The 19,963-nt window shown below is 38.7% G+C and overlaps 1 protein-coding gene across 5 annotated transcripts in view; it reads left to right on the top strand.

The window, feature by feature from the left end:
* Positions 1 to 19,578, top strand: part of LOC139019533 (ankyrin repeat domain-containing protein 26-like) — a 110,179-nt gene extending 90,601 nt beyond the window's left edge. For 4 of the 5 annotated variants that reach the window (XM_070428549.1, XM_070428555.1, XM_070428543.1 and 1 more), the window contains 6 exons: positions 96 to 219; positions 12,467 to 12,757; positions 13,670 to 13,884; positions 15,546 to 15,774; positions 18,237 to 18,282; positions 19,372 to 19,578. In XM_070428549.1, coding sequence (XP_070284650.1) covers positions 96 to 219; positions 12,467 to 12,757; positions 13,670 to 13,884; positions 15,546 to 15,774; positions 18,237 to 18,282; positions 19,372 to 19,508 — 1,042 coding nt within the window. In that variant the 3' untranslated portion in view covers positions 19,509 to 19,578. Of the gene's footprint in view, positions 1 to 95; positions 220 to 12,466; positions 12,758 to 13,669; positions 13,885 to 15,545; positions 15,775 to 18,236; positions 18,283 to 19,371 lie in introns of those variants that run through there. The other variant, XM_070428561.1, reaches the window with a different exon arrangement.
* Positions 19,579 to 19,963: the final 385 nt, after the last annotated feature.

Below are 19,963 nucleotides of genomic sequence, written 5' to 3'. Positions count from 1 at the left end.
ATAAATTTATATGACAGAACATAATATCTGTTTAAATAATTATTAAATATGTATCCTTAAAGAATTTGACTTACTCATTTTGTACATTTCTGCAGATTTAAGAAACTCTTAAAAATTACAAAAAGGAAGTTATATGAAAATGAAGAGCTTAGTTTCCCTGGAGATTTAAAACCGAATCAAGTTGAAATGGATATTCAGATTAATATATTAAAACATAAGGTAATTTTTAATCAGTTTTGGGACCACAAATCACCTAATTTGGGAAAATATATACCACTTGATGCTTTGAGCAGTGAAATATAGATTTTTCTATTAATTTTATAGACTTGATATCAGTAAAAAAGAGCTTTTTTCCTGATCACTTTTCTATTAAAAGGGCATATTGTTAACTCTCCTATCTTGAACCCTGATAAGAAGCATACCATTTCATTACAGGTCCCCAGGCACCAGCACCAAATCAAAATTTTGGGGGGGTAACAGCTTTATTGAGATATAATGCACATACCATGCAGTTCACTCATTTAAAATGTATAATGCAGTGGCTTTTTCTACATTCAAAGAGTTTTACAATGATCATCAAAAATAAATTTTAGAACATTTTCATCACCTTAAAAAATAACCCTATGCCCGTTAGCATCACCTTAAAAAGTAACCCTGTGCAGGGTGTCCACTTTCTCCTCTTCCAAGTCCTAAGGAACCACCACTGTACTCTTGGTCTCTATAGATTTGTCTATTCTGCACATTTCCTGTCAGTGGAATCACACAATATGTGGTCCTTCTGACTGCCTCTTTTAATTAGCATAATGTTTTTAAGGCACATATATTTTGGAGCATATATCATCAGTACTTCATTTCTGTTATTGCTGAATAACATTTCATTGTCTGGAGCAACCACATTTTTCTGTGTGTTCATCATTTGATGGATATTTCTGTTACCACTTTTTGGCTTTGTTAATAATGCTGCTATGAACATCCAAGCCCAAGTTTTTGTTTGTTTCTTTCTCATTTTGGCTCTATCCAGTTTTTTTTTAATTTATTTAAAAAAAAAATTTTTTTAATTGTTTTATTGCTTAAAGTATTACAAAGAGTATTACATATGTCTCCTTTTTTTCCCGCCCTTAACAATCCCCCGGCCTCCCCTACTCCCCAGTGTCTTATGTCCATTGGTTATGCTTATATGCATGCATACAAGTCCTTCGGTTGATCTCTTACCCGCGCCCCCTCCCGCCCCTCAACCCTCCCTGGCTTTCCCGCTGTAGTTTGACAGTTTGTTCGAGGCAGCTCTGCCTCTCTATCTATTTTTGTTCATAAGTTTATAATGGTCTTTATTATCCATGAGTGAGTGAGATCATGTGGTGTTTTTCTTTCCTTGACTGGCTTATTTCACTTAGCATAATGCTCTCCAGTTCCATCCATGCTGTTGCAAATGGTAAGAGTTCCTTCTTTTTTACAGCAGCATAGTATTCCATCATGTAGATGTACCACAGTTTTCTAATCTATTCATCTACTGATGGGCACTTAGGCTGTTTCCAGATCTTAGCTATGGTGAATTGTGCTGCTATGAACATCTGGGTGCATATATCCTTTCTGATTGGTGTTTCTAGTTTCTTGGGATATATTCCTAGAAGTGAGATCACAGGGTCAAATGGAAGTTCCATTTTTAGTTTTTTGAGGAAACTCCATACTGCCTTCCATAGTGGCTGCACCAGTCTGCATTCCCACCAGCAGTGCACGAGTGTTCCTTTTCCTCCACATCCTCTCCAGCACTTGTCGTTTGTCGATTTGTTGATGATAGCCATTCTGACAGGTGTGAGATGGTACCTCATTGTTGTTTTGATTTGCATCTCTCGGATGATTAGTGACTTTGAGCAAGTTTTCATATGTCTCTTGGCTTTCTGAATGTCCTCTTTTGAAAGGTGTCTATTTAGGTCCTTTGCCCATTTTTTGATTGGATTATTTATCTTCCTTTTGTAAAGTTGTATGAGTTCCCTATAAATTTTGGAGATTAGGCCCTTATCAGATATAACATTCGCAAATACGTTTTCCCACGCAGTGGGTTTTCTTGTTGTTTTCTTGATGGTTTCTTTTGCTGTGCAGAAGCTTTTTATTTTGATGTAGTCCCATTTGTTCATTTTCTCTTTAGTTTCCAATGCCCTTAGGAGCTATATCGGTTAAAAAATTGCTTCAGCATATGTCTGAAATTTTGTTGCCTTTGGATTCTTCTAGAATTTTTATGGTTTCCTGTCGTACATTTAAGTCCTTTATCCATTTTGAGTTTATTCTTGTGTATGGTGTAAGTTGGTGGTCTAGTTTTATTTTCTTGCATGTATCCGTCCAGTTTTCCCAACACCATTTATTGAAGAGACTATCTTGACTCCATTGTATGTTCTTGCCTCCTTTGTCAAATATTAATTGAGCATATTGGTTCAGGCCGATTTCTGGGCTCTCTATTCTATTCCATTGATCTATATGTCTGTTCTTGTGCCAATACCAGGCAGTTTTGAGAACAGTGGCTTTATAATACAGCTTGATATCTGGTATTGAGATCCCACCTACTTTGTTCTTTCTCAGGATTGCTGCAGCTATTCGGGGTCTTTTTTTATTCCAGATGAATTTTTGGAGAGTTCGTTCTAGGCCTGTGAAATATGCCATTGATATTTTAATGGGAAGTGCGTTGAATTTATAGATTGCTTTGGGTAGTATGGACATTTTAATGATGTTGATTCTACCAATCCAAGAACTTGGTATGTTCTTCCATCTCTTTATGTCTTCCTCTATCTCTTTTTTCAACGTCCTGTAGTTTTCTGAGTAGAGGTCTTTTACCTCCTTAGTTAAGTTTATTCCTAGGTAGCTTAATTTTTTTGGTGCGATGGTAAATGGGATTATTTTTTTAGTCTCTCTTTCTGCAAGTTCACTATCGGTGTATAGAAATGCCATAGATTTCTTGGCGTTAATTTTGTATCCTGCTACATTGCCAAATTCATTTATTAAGTCTAATAGTTTTTTGATGTAGTCTTTAGGGTTTTTTATGTATAATATCATGTCATTTGCAAATAAGGACAGTTTTACTTCTTCTTTTCCAATTTGGATGCCTTTTATTTCTTCTTCTTGTCTAATTGCAATGGCTAATACTTCCAGTACTATATCGAACAGGAGTGGTGAGAGTGGGCATCCCTGTCTTGTTCCTGTTCTTAGGGGAAATGGTGTTAGTTTTTGTCCATTGAGTATGATGTTGGCTGTGGGTTTGTCATATATGGCTTTTATTATGTTGAGGTATGATCCTTCTATTCCCACCTTGCTGAGAGTTTTTATCAAAAATGGGTGTTGGATTTTGTCAAATGCTTTTTCTGCATCAATTGATATGACTATGTGGTTTTTTTCTTTCAATTTGTTTATGTGATGTATCACGTTTATTGATTTGCGGATATTGTACCATCCTTGCATCCCTGGGATAAATCCTACTTGGTCATGGTGTATGATCCTTCTGATGTACTGCTGGATCCGATTTGCTAAGATTTTGTTGAGGATTTTGGCATCTATGTTCATGAGGGATATTGGCCTGTAATTCTCTTTCATTGTGTTGTCTTTACCTGATTTTGGTATTAGGGTGATGCTGGCTTCATAGAATGAGCTTGGAAGTGTTCCTTCCTCTTGGATTTTTTGTAGTAGTCTGAGGAGGATAGGTTTTAGTTCTTCCTTGAATGTTTGGTAAAACTCCCCTGTGAAGCCGTCTGGTCCTGGGCTTTTGTTTGCTGGAAGCTTTTTGATGACTGCTTCAACTTCTTCCATAGTTATTGGCCTGTTGAGATTTTTATATTCTTCCTGATTGAGTTTTGGAATGTTGTATTTTTCTAGGAATATGTCCATTTCCTCCAGGTTGTCTAATTTGTTGGAGTAGAGTTGTCCATAGTATTGTTTAACAATCATTTGTATTTCTGTGGGGTCTGTTGTTATTTCACCTCTATCATTTCTGATTTTGTTTATTTGGGTCCTCTCTCTTTGCTTCTTGGTGAGCCTGGCTAGAGGTTCATCAATCTTGTTTATCCTTTCAAAGAACCAGCTCTTTGTTTCATTGATTTTATGTATTGTTTTTATGGTCTCTATGTCATTTATTTCTGCTCTAATCTTTATTATCTCCTTTCTTCTGCTCACTCTGGGCTTTTCTTGTTGCTCTTTTTCTAATTCTTTGAGTTGTAGAGTTAGATGATATACTATCATTTTTTCTTGTTTTTTGAGATAGGCCTGTAGAGCTATAAACTTCCCTCTCAGGATTGCTTTCATTGTGTCCCATAGGTTTTGGATTGTTGTGTTTTCATTGTCATTAGTTTCCAGGATGTTTTTACTTTCTTCTTTGATCTCATTGGTAACCCAAACAATATTTAATAACATGCTATTCAGCTTCCAAGTGTTTGAGTATTTTGGGTTGTTTGAGTATTTTGGGTTGTTTTTGTTTGAGTATTTTGGGTTGTTTTTATTGTAGTTTCTTTCTAATATTATGCCATTGTGTTCTGAGAAGATGCTTGCTATGACTTCAATCTTCTTGAATTTGGGAAACTTTGTTTGTGACCCAATATGTGGTCTATTTTTTAATATGTCCCATGAGCCCTTGAGAAGAATGTATATTCCGTGGCTTTGGGGTGAAGTGTTCTGAAGATGTCAATTAAGTCCATCTGATTTAGTGAGTCATTTAGGATTGCTGTTTCTTTGCTGATTGTTTGTCTAGAGGATTTATCCAGTGATATCAGTGGTGTATTAAAGTCCCCTACTATGATTGTATTGTTGTCAATCTCTCCTTTGATATCTTCCAGGAGTTTTTTTTATGTATTTGGGTGCTCCTGCATTGGGTGCATATATGATTATAAGGGTTATATCTTCTTGTTGTATTGATCCCTTTAGTATTATGAAGTGGCCTTCCTTATCTCTTGTTATGGCCTTCACTTTGAGGTCTATTTTGTCCGATATAAGTATTGCTACCCCAGCTTTCTTTTCCTTTCCATTTGCCTGAAAGATATTTTTCCATCCCTTCACTTTCAGTCTGTGTGAGTCCCTTCTTCTGAGGTGGGTCTCTTGTAGACAGCAAATGTATGGGTCATGTTTTTTTATCCATTCAGCCACTCAATGTCTTTTGGTGGGAGCATTTAGTCCGTTTATATTTAAAGTTATTATTGAAAGGTACTTGTTTGTAGCCATTTCTTTTTTTGTGTGGCTGTTTTCTTTATGAGCTTTTTATTTCTTCTTTTTACACCAGTCCCTTTAGCATTTCTTGCATTGCTGGCTTGGTGGTGATAAACTCCCTTAGCCTTTTTTTGTCTGTGAAGCTTCTTATTTTCCATTCAATTTTGAATGATAGCCTTGCTGGATAGAGTATTCTTGGATTCAGACCTTTGCTTTGCATCACTTTGTAAATTTCTGTCCATTCTTTTCTAGCCTGATGTGTTTCTGTTGAGAAATCATTTGATAATCTAATGGGAGATCCCTTGAATGTAACTTTCTGTCTCTCTCTTGCAGCCTTTAAGATTCTCTCTTTGTCCTGAACATTTGCCATGGTAATTATATTGTCTCTTGTTGTGGGTCTTTTCGGGTTCATCTTGTTTGGGACTCTCTGTGCTTGTGTGATTTTTTTCTTCCCCACCTCTGGGAAGTTTTCTGATATTATTTCTTCAAATAGGTTTTCTAACCCTTGTTCCTCTTTCTGTTGTTCTGGTACCCCTATTATTCGTATGTTTTTTTGTTTCATGTTGTCCCATAGCTCCCTTAGGCTCTCCTCCTGTCTTTTAATTTTTTTCTCCAATTGCTGTTCAGTTTGGGTGTGTTTTGTTTCCCTGTCTACTAATTCGCTAATTCAGTCCTCCGCTCCTCCTAGTCTACTGTTGTTTTTTATTGCAGCTATATCACTTTTCATTTCTTCTTGGTTCTTACATAATTTATTTATTTTTTCATCTGTTTCTTCTTGCTTCTTGCATAAGTTGTTGATTTTTTCCTCCATCTGGTTTATGCACGCTAGGACCCTTAATCTGAATTCTTTTTCTGTCATGTTGCATGCCTCTGCATCACTTAGCTGCTTTTCTGGTGAGTCCTCCTTTTCTTTCCTTTGGGGTTTCTTTGTCTACCCATGTTTGATCGTACCGCCATATCTAGATGTTGAGTCGTTCAGTGGCTTCTCCTTGGGTGGCAGTGGCTCCTCGGGCTGCGGTTGCTCTTTGGGTGGTTGTGGTAGCAGCTGCTCCTCAGTTGGTAGCAGCTGCTCTGGTGGGTGCTGTTCACAGTTGTGATGGCTCCTCTGGCTGGTCCATGCCCAAGTTTTTATGTGAACATATATTTTCTTTCTCTTAGGAATATACTTATAAATGGAATTGCTGATTCATATTTTTAACCTTTTGTTTTCCAAAGTAGCTGCACCATTTTACATTTTCATATGCAGTGTATGGGAGTTCCAATTCCTCCACATTCTTGCCAACACTATCATTGCCTGTCTTGATTGTAGCCATCCTGATGGGTGTGAAGTGACATCTTTTTGTGGTTTTGATTTGTACTTTTCCAGTGGCTAATAATATTGACCATCTTTTCTTGTGCTTATTACCCATTCATATATCTTCTTTGAAGAACTGTCTATTCAATTCCTTCGCCTGATTTTAATTGGATTTTTTATTATTGAATTGTAAGAGTTCTTTATATATCCTAGTTACAAATTCCTTATTAGATAAAGGATTTTCAAATAATCCTTCCATTCAGTAGTTCACCTTTTCACTTTCTTGATGGTGTCTATTAAAGCTCAGAAGTTTTTGATTTTGAAGTCCAGTTAATCTATTTCTGTCTTTTGGTTTCACAACTAAAAAGACATCCAAATCCAGTTATGAAGATACACATCTATGTTTCCTTCAAAGAGTTTTGTAGTTTTAGCATTTACATTTTGAGGCAATTTTTATGTATATTATGAGTTAGATGTCTAATTTTATTATTTAGCTTGTGAATATCCAGTTGTCCCAGTACAATTTGTTAACAAAAAAGACTATTCATGTCTGATTTACTTGTTTGGCACCTTTGTTGAAAAGCACTACGTGATAATGTGAGGGTTATTTTTTGAATTCTCCCTTCTAATTCATTGATCTATAAGTCTGTCCTTATGCCAGTACCAAATCAAATTTTATGAGAACTCCTTCCCAGTCATTTTGCATATTACCAGTTATTTTATCTATAATAATAAAAGCGTAATATGCTTACTAGACTGGACAACCTTCTGGATGAAGCCACGGCAGCAGGGGCCGAGGCAGAGGCCCCCAGCCACAGTGGCAGGTGGGGGCCGAGGCAGAGGCAGCAGAGGCCCCCAGTGCCACAGCTGAGGCAGAGGCAGCTGCTGCGGTGGCAGGGGCCAAGGCAGCCGCAGTGGTGGTGGGGGCCCAGCCCCTTGCATGAATTTTGTGCATCAGGCCTCTAGTATCTATATATATAAGATGCTAAGAAACTGTTACAACTGGAACGACTGGTCAACCAGTTGCTATGATGCACACTGACCACCAGGGAGCAGACGTTCAATGCAGGAGCTGCCCCCTGGTGGTCAGTGCATTCCCGGGGAGTGCCTGCTCATCCAGAAGCCGGGCTCACATCTGGCAAGCGCAGTGGTGGCGGGAGCCTCTTCCAACTCTGCGGCAGCGCTACCAAGCTGTGGTGGCAGGCACAGCGGAATGGGATGTGCGTGAGCGGTGCGACGTGGGCTCTGGCTCCTCCCTGGCCGCCTGCTTCTTGGCGCACTGCTGCATCCCTCAGGGGATGTCTGACTGCTTGTTTAGGCCCAGTCCCTGCAGGCCTAGACTAAACCGGCAGTCAGACTTCCCCCAAGTGGTCCTGGATTGCAAGAGGGTGCAGGCCCGGCTGAGGGGACCCCCCCCCCCCCCATGCACAAATCTGTGCACTGGGCCTCTAGTGATAATAAAAAGTCAGTGTAGTGGAATGTTTTTAACTCTACTTTTGTGAAGATTTTTTTTGCTTCTTGATAAAGTCTGTGGCCAGCTTATGTTTTGCTGACTCTGTGATGTGATGGAAAAGTAGGCTTACAAAGGTAATATCTACTCCTTTTTTCTCCATGCAAAAGTTTAATCTCTAACCCAGTGCCTCCCACTTCACTCCCATTTCCATTAAATCCTGGTAACAGGATCTGCTGACTGGATGAAAAGGGGCCACATGCTAACCTGACTAGCTCAGGAAAGGCCTGCATGGTGGCCTTGCAAACTCAGAGACCTAAAGTAACCACAAAGAATGGTCTGAAATTAAACTTTAACTAAAAGCAGGTATGGTGGGTAGTCATATCTTAGTCATGCCTGGTATCTTCCCTGACAAGGATCAATTTTGATCTTAACTGAGCCTAATGTCTTTTTGCATCTAAATAACATATCTTTGGAATGTCAGGGTAACTTGTAACTTCCCTTTTTTCGGACCCCTCAGGGTGGAGACCACAAATTATCTCATTACTAGAGGCCTGGTGCATGAAATTTGTGCACAGGGGGGGTGTAGAGGGGGAGGCAGTCCTTCAGCCCGGCCCACACCCTCGGGGGATGTCCAACTGCCTCTCGCAATCCAGGACCGCTGGCTCCTAACTACTCGCCTTCCTGCTTGCCTGATCGTCCCTAACCCCTCTGTCTTCCTGACTGATTGCTCCTAACCACCTCTGCCTGCCTGCCTGATCACCCCTAACTGCTCCCCTACTGGCCTGATCGCCCCTAACTGCTTTCCTGCTGACCTGATCGCCCCTAACTGCCTCTGCCTCACCCCACACCTGGGACTCAGGATTCTCTCCTCTGGCTGGTTGCAGGCACCCGGGCTTCCCTCCCTCTGGCCGGCCACAGGCACCCAGAACCCCGGGCTGGCTTCTCCCAGGCTGGCCACAGCCACAGGGGACCGTGGACAGATGGCTTGTCCCTCTCCTGGGCTGCAGGCACAGCCACTGGTGCCTGGGACTGTGGGCAGGTGGCTTGTCCCTCTTCTGGGCCACAGGCACAGCCGCTGGCACCCAGGACCATGGGGACCGTGGGGCATGCAGATTGTCCCTCTCCTGGGCTGCAGGCACAGGCACAGCTACTGGCACCCAGAACCGCGGGGCGTGTGGCTTATCCCTCTCCTGGGCCACAGCCTGGCTGGTCCCCATCCCTCTCTCCCCAGTGTTGAGTGTCTGAGCCATTATGGTATGACGGTGTGATGACCATGATGGCATGATAACCATTTGCATATTAGTTCTTTATTATATAGGATTATTGTTATCATGTTAATTGTTGACTTAACTATCCTGTACCCACCTATGTAAAAGAAGCTTGTGTCTATCATTTTACTTTTTACCCAATCCCAGAGGTCCCCCCTAGCCTTTGATTTCTCCTGTCTCCCTATTCTATCACCAATGGATTACATGTAACCCAGTTATGTCTCTACCTTTTATGGTAATTTATAAAAATAGGTGAAAAACCACCTTTCTCAGGAGCATTGTCTCAATGCGTTGAGATTCTGCTTCCTGGCTCAAACAAATTTACAAAAATTATTTACAGGTTTGAATGTTTCTTATGTTAATTTGACTTAGTCATCTATTTCACTATGTTTAACTCCTAATCCATAGACTCATTGATAGATTTTACTGCCTAGGGAGGAAAAGATTAAAATCCAGACTGTCACCTTTCCTCTTTGGAAATCTCTCAATTTGAAATGTCAAAATTTTAAAGCAAATTTGTGTGCTATGGAGAAGTATTGCAGTATAACATAAAGATGAGGTGGTCTTACCCTCCAATACAGACAAGTTTGAAGTACGGTAGAGGAGAAATTGTATTTAAATGGTGCCAAAAAACACTGCATTTGTTTTACTACTGAGATTTAAAATGATTTCAAAATTTTCTCTGTTTCCTCACTGAGGAAAGGAAAACTTAGTTCTGAACATGGAATGATTCTCCATGGCCGTGGCTGTTCCCTCTGAGCTCTTTGTTCTGTCCTTTTCATAAGAAGTGACCTGTGCTTGCAGCTCTTTTCTTAGCCTGCTTCCTCCCTGTAGAACATCTAACACCCACAGGTCTTTATGGTCTTGGTCTCCTTTAGTCCAAGCTAGTAAACAGGGTTTTGCTACTACAGTTCTCTTAGAAGCTTTGAGTTTCCTGTGAATTTTATTGGGTTCATGCCATTAGAAAAGCCACTTTCATAAATGGTTTTCAGATAGCTTGGGCTTCCTGGAGGACAATGCCTTTAAAATTCTTACATTCTGAAAATCCTTAGAGGAATGTGAGGCACCACATAAATCTCTCTGAGATCTTAAGGGTTTTATAGTCTTGCTTAGTCATCCTTAGACTGTTTTCCAGGAAGCACCCTGGATTTGATGTTAGTCCAGAAGCCATTTGTTTATTTTAAAATTATTTGACTATTGGACATGTGGGAGAAGCTATAAATGGAAAATGGATATTTGAAACCGTAAGTCCTGGTTCTTTTATATTTAACTAGAGGCCTGGTGCATGAATTCGTGCACCAGTGGGGTCCCTCAGCCAGGCCTGTGGGATCATGCCAAAACCAGCTCTCTAACATCCCCCAAGGGATCCCGGATTGCAAGAAGGTGCAGGCCAGGCCAAGAGACCTCACTGGTGCACGATTGGTGCCTGGGAGGGATGCGGGAAGTTGGCCAGCCAGGGAGGGACCATGGGAGGGCTCTAGGATGTATCTGGCCCATCTCGCTCAGTCCTGATCGGCCAGACACCAGCAGCAAGCTAACCTACCAGTCGGAGCATCTGCCCCCTGGTGATCAGTGCCAGTCATAGCGACTGGTCGACCGGTCAACACTCTGTCCCCTGGTGGTCAGTGCACATCATAGCGAGCAGTTGAGCGGCCTTAGCATATCGTGCTTTGATTGGTTTAATGGCTATCTGAACGACGGGGCACTTAGCATATTAGGCTTTTATTATATAGGATAGTCTTTCTTTAGCTTATCTTTCTCATCAATTTCACTTTCAGCTGCTTCATGGTGAGAATCCCTATCATCCTCGTTTCAGTGTCATTTTGTTCACTTACCTAGAAGCCCTTGCTGTCAGCCTCTTTAGGGGCCTTCTGGCCTCCACTCACTTTCTTGGAGGCCCTTTGGATTTCATTCTCATGCTTCTCTACATTATCTCAGGTTCCACCTGCCTCCTGTTCAAAGGTACCCCCACATGTGTGTGTTTTTTTCCTCTTTTAGTGTTAATACTCTATTTTTAATGTCAGTATCTGTGCCAGTTATTGACTGCTGCTAAATAAAAAACCTCCAAAGCTAGTAGCTCAAAACAGCATTAATTTTGTTCACAAATCTGCAGTGAGGCCAGGCTCAGTAAGGCCAGCTCATTTCTTTTCGACTTGCCATCAGCTGGGATGACTTGAAACTCGGACCTGGAATCATCTTAAGGCTTGTTCATTCACCTATCAGGTGCAGCAGGCTTCTTGCTGGGTCGTTCGCTGGGGCAGTCTCAGCTGGATACCTATACGAGGACTGGCTATGTGGCCTGGGCTGCTTCGTTCTTTACAAGATGGTTGCTGGGTTCTCAGGGTGAGCTTCCCTAGAGGGAGAGAGTATCACCAGACATAGCAGTCACACAGCAGTGCCACCCTATTCTATTCACTAGAAACCATTAGTACTAAGGCCAGCACCTATTTCATGGAGAAGTGCCAAAGAATTTGTAGATGTCTTTTAGAAACTCCACAACATTCACCTTGTCTGGCCAAATCATCATCATATCTAAAGAAAGTAGTTTTCCCAAAGTCAGGACTGAATTTCCAGCAAGTTTTTGTTGTGTTGTTGTTGTTTAGTATGTTCTCTTATTTTGTGGAAAATAACAATTTCAAGATAGCACTACTAAACTAAGCCTTTTTATTGTTATTTTTCTTAAAAATGTATGGCTCATCTCACTAAACTTTTATAGTGGCAAATGTGATTTCTATTTAACTCTGGTAATCATTTCTTCTTGGAATACAATTTAACTTAGCATCAAACCTTGGTAGTTCAGTCTATGACATTAGAATCTGTATTTACAAGATTCATTAATTAAAGTCTTATTTTGAAAGTCTTATTTGGGGAGGCATTTATTTATTCAGGTCTAAATATCTCAATATGCTATCCCTAAAACGTCTTTAAAAACTATGGAGAATTAATATTGGGGAAGAGGTAAAGACTTTCTACTAAGAGGTGACTTATAGTCATTTTGTGGAGGAAAGACATGAAACAGCCATAGAAAAAAGAGTATAAAATCAAGTGTACACATTGTGTGGCAAAGATGACAGTAATTATATTTTTGTGACTCCTGATGGTTTTAACTTTGGTCTTAATCTTGAATAATTCAAAATTCCACATTCTAAGACTCTACTACAGTACAGATAACATTTGATTGCAACTGAATTTGTTTCAAAATTTGATACTGGTGTTGAGTTAGACTGTTCTTAGTCTACACCTTCATAACCAAACTATATTATTTTATTCTTGCAGAATGATGATCTTACAGCAAAACTGGAAAGTGCATCTTCAAAGTGTATACATCTGGATGAAAAAAATAAATTTCTTCAACAGGAGTTATTATCTATGAAAGCAATACAAAAGAAATGTGAAAAGCTAGAGAATGAAAAAAAGAAGTGGAAACAAGAAGTAGTAAACCTCAATAGACTTTTGGAAATGAATGTGGTAGAATTTGGTGAAGTAGAACAGTATAAACGGAAGATTGAAGAAAGAGCAAGACAGGATGTAGTAGAAAAATTAAAAGAAGTCAATCTATTTTTACAGGTTAATTTATTGATCTTAATGTGCTTTAATTCATTTCACTGTAAATTACATTGTATGTATTTTCCTACTTCCCTTAATAGCAGTTTGTTTTGTAGGTTTCTGGAAGGAAGGTGGCTTTTGTTTCTCCTTCCAATATTTACATTTTCATCATTATCACCAAATTAATCTTTCAGAATGGTTTTTATTAAAGGATCATTTTATTTTTAAGACCAATGAATGTAAAACAAGACTAATAGGAAGAAAAGAAAAACATGTAATTTAAAAATTATACCATTATCTATATAATAAAAGCCTAAGCGACCGTTATGGCAGAACGACCAGGACGACTGGTTGCTATGATGCATACTGATCACTGGGGGGGCAGATACTCAATGCAGGAGCTACCCCCTGGTGGTCAGTGTGTTCCCACAGGGGGAGTGCTGCTCAGCCAGAAACCAGGCTCATGGCTGGCGAGTGCATCGGCAGTGGCAGGAGCCTCTTCCGCCTCTGCGGCAGCACTAAGGAACAGCGAGCCGAGTGGTAAGGAGCGAGGGGTCCCAGACTGCAAGAGGGATGTCTGCTGAGGGGTCCTGGACTGAGAGAGGGCACAGGCCAGGCTGAGGGGGAACCTCCCCCCCCCAGTGCATGAATTTCGTGCACTGGGCCTCTAGTTAAGTTATATTGTTCAATTTTTAAAATTTTAAATTGATTCTATTAGTCTTGAATTATCCAAATGTATGAGTACTAATAAAAGACAGACTTTATTTTTATAATGTAGATTTAGTTTTGTTAACTTTGATATTAAATTTTTTAAACTTAAGCTTTTTTTCATGTTTAAAGGTGCTCCCTTAATCATTGACTCAAAATAAAGGAAACAAATTTAATTATTCAGATTATACTTATTTTAAAAATATATCCTTCTTATTGCTTTAGACACAAGCAGCATCTCAAGAAAATCTAGAGCAGTTAAGAGAGAATCATAATACTTCAATAAGAAGTCAGTTGGAACTCAGAATTAAAGACCTGGAATATGAACTCTTCAAAATGAAAACTTCCCAAGATTCTAAAGAAATAGGTTTGGAAAAATATAAGCAACTCTACCTAGAAGAATTAGAAGGTAGAAAATCATTGGCAAATACACTAAACAAGTAAGTCAAAACACAGGTGTGGAAGACAAAAGGCAGAATCAGAGAAAATAAATTTACCTCATTAATTAGTTTCTAAAGCATAATTTTTATCGAACCAGGTTCATGAGATTAGTAGAACATGCAAACTAAGTAGTATAATTTTGGAAAATGATGTTAGTAAATGAACTTATCCTTCAAATCTTTGTTCAGAACAGTTTGCGTCTCTCCCTCATTTTTGTTATTATTTGCCTTTATGTTTTTTCCCCTTAATATTTTCATGTAGCTAACCTGATCTACTAGTCTTTAAGCTAAGTGCTTTGAAAGTTTTATTATTTAGACAGCAATGTTATTATAAAATTGTCAGAATTCCCCTAATAGAAATATTAACGAGTTTAACTATTTTTTTGAAGTTAATAACTTAAACCCAAAGGGTTAAGTATTGGACACATTCTGGCATTTGGCAAATTTACTTTCTTGATTGTGATCTTTGTTATTATCACTAAAGGGCACCTTGAGAAAACTATCCTTACATAGAGATATATGTGTTAAATAGGGAAAGATTAACATCAGGGTGAAGGGCAGTATAATTAACAAAGTGGCTAAAAGTAATAAGGTGGTCTGTCTGAGGGGGATATGGAAGACAAAGGGCAGATCCCACCTCTAATGCCTTGGAAACAATGTTATATGCTGATTGCCTCCAGAACTATTTTCATTCATTTTGATCACCAGCTAAGCCAGTGGTTCCCAACTTTTTTTTGGCTATGCCCCACCTAAGCATCTCTAAAATCCTGATGCCCTCCACCCCCTGTGACATATAATTCTTATTATTCAAAAAGTGAACTTTTATTCATGTGGAGGAAGCCTAAAAGGCCATTAACTTGGTCTAAACAAGCTTCCAAAGAATATGGCATCAATGAAAGAAAAAAAAAGAATGAAAGGACAGTTGAAGTATTGAAGAAGAAATCACTAAAAAATTGTTAAAAAATAATAATATGAAGTGATATAAAAAATAGCAAATAAGTTTCAAAACATACAAATAGAGAACTGAAATGCATAAATATGTCAGTGTATATTTATATACTGTATATTAGGTCGCTAGAACCATAAGAAATGCAAAAAATTCACTGTTAATAATTCATTCTCGAATTGTCCCCCTGTGGGGTGTGTGCCCCAGGTTGGGAACCAATGAACTCAGCTATCTTGTTCTGCCTTAGAGGTTGTTGTTCTAAATTATGCATTGGCAAAATGCCTAAAATCTCCAAGGTAATGAGTGTATTGTACAAGGGTGATGAAAGCAAATGCTTGACAATATCTTAGAGAGGTGTTTTTTTAATCTCTAAACTGCTTCACTAAATGTGTCCAAGGGCATCTTCAAGAATCTCTGAGGATAGCCCTTCCAAGAGGCAGCAAGTATTATTTGATGAGCCATTTACATCACTAATAGTCATTTCTCTCTCCTCTGTACTTTAGATTACTTGTTAGTTAGGAACCCCCATTCCACACAGGTATTTCTCTAGAACAATTTAGAACCTATTCTTACATATAGTAGTTCTGCTCTGACACATTTTCAGTGTTAAAATCCTGTTTAATGGGAAATTCCATTTACTATTGTGGCAACTTAAAAAAATGTAAGTCACTTAGGGAAAAGGTAAGTACTAAGCATTTCTTTTCAATCTCCACAGGACTAATGAGAGGCTAGCAGAGGTCAGCACCGAACTTCTCCTGCAGAAACAGCAGAACAGATCTTTACTCAGTGTTCCTAATACGAGGCCAGTCCTGGAGACACCTGGTGTTGGAAACTTTAATAATAGTTTTGTACTCTATGGACATTCTCTTCCAAGAGAAAACATGGTGAATCCTACCTCAAGGCCACGGATTTCAAATAACAGCATAGAGACTTACTTGATCAAGGTTCGTTAAATTATCTTTTTTCCCTTGGGTTTCAGATTTTTTATACAATTCTTGCATTTAATTTGGTGAAATTGAGTTGTTTAATTGACTAATGCACACTAAGTAAAGGTCTTCATTATTTTGCTTACATAGAAAGGAGACAGAAATTTTACAGTCTTTTTTAAGTCCCTGGACCTGTCATTTATAAGAAATACCTATCGTTAACTTTATTAATAAATGTGACTAAAGTGATACATTTTAAATTTCTTGAAAAGCTGCATTAAAGTTTTATTTTAGAAATTAAGTATTATTGCCTATTGATCAATGCTTGGAGATGCTTTAGCGTACTTTCTAATGGGTTTTAGTTTGGTGATGGTTCATAACAATTTTAAAGTTTTGCTGCACCCTGGTTTTTCACCCCTAAGCATAAGTGAATGATTGACATCCAAGCACTTATCCATATATGGATGTTAGTTATTTAAATGAAACTGAGATAAATCCTTTTATGAATTAAATAAACTTGTAACATTAAAAGGATTAATTTCTGTTTTTAAGTGAGAATTTTTGCCATCATCTTAATGGGAAAAAACATTCTTAATTGCTATTTTACTTATAGCATTTTTATTTCAATTTTTATCAAATGTGTTACTGAGCAGTTTTACATTTTCTATATAGTTAAACTAAGGAAATATTTGAATTAAAAATTTTTTACATTTATTTTTTATCTGTGAATTTTTAAAATGAAGTTCACTATGTCTGTATACCTTGTTAGCCCTTGAATGACTGATGACTAAGATGGCAGTGATAGGGAGGCTTGAAATAGCAACTAGTTTTCACTGTGTGTCATTGTTATTAATATATCCATTCTTCATCTCATTTATTGACTTCTTTAGCTCCAGAATTTGTTTTGTTAGAGGCACCTCTCACAGACACCAGAGAGGTGTACTGGACAGCCCTGAGTCAGTGGGAGAGGGCTGTCCCCAACCTCAATCCTTGTCTTCTCATATAAATGAATTAATATGAGAGACCTTGACTGCACTGTGTAAAGCCAATTTATTAAAGCAATTAAAACATGCACCTTTATTAAAGAAGCAAAGCAAACAAGCCTATACATCTGGCATATGAAGTGCAGAGGGCTCTGGGCTCTCAGCTAATCTGAAGAGTGAGTTGGGTGGGGGTCCGAGGTGTTATATACCCTCCTGTCTGTAGGTTTCAAAATTCCTTTGCTGAATATTTTGCTACAGATTCATTCTCAAGGTCCCTTTTTCCTTTGTTGTGGCCTTCCCAGAACTCATGAGAAGCACTTTATCTTGCCAAGCCTTGAGACTGCTGGCTTTTCTGCTTAGGGAATAGAACTGCCCTATTTTCCTTTCCCTTCCCCCTTCCCTTTCTGCAAACAGCTTGGGTGGTGCCACATGTTGGTTTTGGTGGGGTCTTGGGGGATCGCCAGGACATGCAAACAGTGCAAGCCTGGTTGATGGAGCCTCATATATGATGCCTGCCTGCCCTCTCTGTGCCAGTGGGAGAGCGGGGTGGGTCTTAGAATAGGAACAATGGCCTCTGCCAGCAGTTTTGTCTGGCAGAAAGCTGCGTCTCCAGCTCTTGCCCTGATGCCAGACAATTCAGTTCTTCCTCATATGGAGCTGCTGCCACAGCACTAAAGCTCAGAGGCTGTGAGTCCAGCATAAGTCTGTGCATGGTCCCTTTAAGAGGAACTGCCTGGGACTCCCAGCAGCCCTCAGTCTTCCTCAGCCACAATCCCTGCTGGTTGTTATAGCCAGAAGTTATGGGGATTTCTCTTCCTGGCACTTGAACCCTGAGCTGGGGTACCTGGTGTGGGGCTGGGATCCCTCACTCCTCGGGGGGACCTCGGTAGCCAAGATATCTCTGCTGGTTTTTATCCTACACATGTAGGTGTGGGACCAACCTGTTTCCACTGTCCTCCCCTCCCACCAGTCTCAATGTGGCTTCTTATTTAAATCCCTGGTTGAAGAACTTTCATTCAGATAGATTTCAGGCAGTTCTGAATGACGGTTGTTCTGTAGTTTAGTTGTAGTTTTGATGTGGTTGTGGGAGGATTCGAGTACTACATTTACCTACACTGCCATCTTGCCAGGAAGTCTCTGATTAAATTTTTATAAAGGGCAGTTTTACTAAGAATTTTAAAGTTATGCATTATGTGTAAAATATGGCTTGACATGTTTAAGCTTCTTTGTACCAGTGAGATCAGGTTTATGCAATAGACCAATATTAATTATAATTTTTATCAGATTAATCTAAATAGCACTACACATACATGTTTCCATTATCTAAAATTATAGTAAGTAAGAATTTTATTTTAGTTATGTGATTATTTTTCTATTTATGTAATCCCCAAGTTAGGTCCGGTCTCTAAGGGATACCTTTCATAGGCTGTTTATCATTCCTATAATAATGTCTCATGTTTTACTTAAATACAACAAATAATATTTAACTTATTGCAGATGCAGCAGGACTTTGAAAAAACTCTAACTAGAGAACTAAAAGAAGGTATGTTGCCAAAATTTATTAATCGAATTGGGTAGCATTGATTTCTGAAATAAACTGTAAACAGTAAGTGACATTTATTTCCATGTTTGGGTAACATAATACTGCATTAAATGTTTTCTTATACATAATGAATGAAAAATGTGAAAGCATAAATATTCATAAGGAAGAATACACTTATTCTGCATTTATTCATCACATTCCATAGCTTTTTAAAAATTTCAAAAGTCCATGTATCTCTTTTCATTTCTGGCTGTCCCCTTCCTTTCCTCTGCCATCCCTATGGAACTGTCAACATACACACTGAAACTGTCAGAAAACTGGGCTTCATCCACTTCTCATGTTTTCACTAGTGATGTAATACTTGGTCAAGCAGTTACAGTTCATACAGCTATCACCCGACGGGTGACATTTAGATCTCCAGGCATTGACTTTGTCATTTTTTTACCTTTTACCCTCAGGAAAATCTCCAGATTCCTTTGCATGGAGTAAAAATACCATAATCCATTTAGTTCTTGCCACATAATTCAGTCTTATTTCTACTTACCCTACTCTGCCCTTTGCTCTAGCATCTAGCAAACTGGACTATTTATAATTCTACAGTGCTCATCCTCACCTCTAATCTTGGCATCTGCTGCATTTCGCTTTCTGGCATACTTTTTCCTTGTCCTTCAGGTATGAACTTACCAATCCCTCCACCAAAAAGCCAACAAGATTGACACAAAACTGAGATGTTCCTTCTGTGTGCTCCAGTGGTGTCCTGTTTGTGTTTTTTTGCAGTATATACGACTCTGAGTGGAAACTGCTTACTTATCTGTCTTTTCAGTTTGACTCTGTCATCTTTGTCTTGTAACTCCAGCGCTTGTCATACTACCTTAGTGCATGTTGTTGAATAAATGAATGAAGGACAAGAAAACTAGAAGCTTTGATAACCACAATATCAACCAATTCAGTGTGCAACCATGGGCAAATTATATTTCATAATAAATCTTATGTTATGTACTGTAGTAATATATAGATGTTTGTCTTCTTCTTAACACTTTTACTTATTTATAGTTTAGGTAAAGAATATAATTCTTTCTTTTTTTCCAGATGCTGCTGAATTTGAATCTGAATCCTATAGAGCTTATCCTGTAGGATTAGTTGACCAGTCAAATTCATATCAAGATTTACTTTTGAAAACGTCACGAGAATATGTACAGATTTTGAAGAAAAATTATATGATCTGAAACATAAATAGTAAAAATGTATTAACTGGACTATTTATAAAACATTTTTATTATTTTCCATTAAACTCATGACATGTAAAATCTTTATTAAAGAAAAATATTTTTGAATCACATTTGTGTGATGAAAATATATATAGTATCTTAAACTCTGTTTCTTGGCATCTAATTAACTTTTAAGCAAATTTTGTAGGTTAAAGCCAGCACTGTTGAGTTTTACATACTCAAACTATCGAAATGCCAGCTCTTTGAACAACACCCAAATGAACAAGTTATCATTCATACTCTAGCTATATAATTGATAGCTTTTGTGAATTTTTCAATTTTATCACTATACTAGAGGCAAAGTGCATGAAATTCATGCACAGGGTGGTGGGGGGGGGGGCCGGGGGGGGGGCGGGGGGAGTTGTATCCCTCAGCCCAGCCTGCACCCTCTCCAATCTGGGATCCCTCTCACC

Source organism: Myotis yumanensis, unplaced genomic scaffold (genome assembly GCF_028538775.1).
Source record: "Myotis yumanensis isolate MYYU_CA2020_CCGP unplaced genomic scaffold, mMyoYum1.0.hap1 SCAF_1, whole genome shotgun sequence".
Classification (NCBI taxonomy): Eukaryota; Metazoa; Chordata; class Mammalia; order Chiroptera; family Vespertilionidae; genus Myotis; species Myotis yumanensis.
This window is presented reverse-complemented; position numbering and strand designations above follow the sequence as displayed.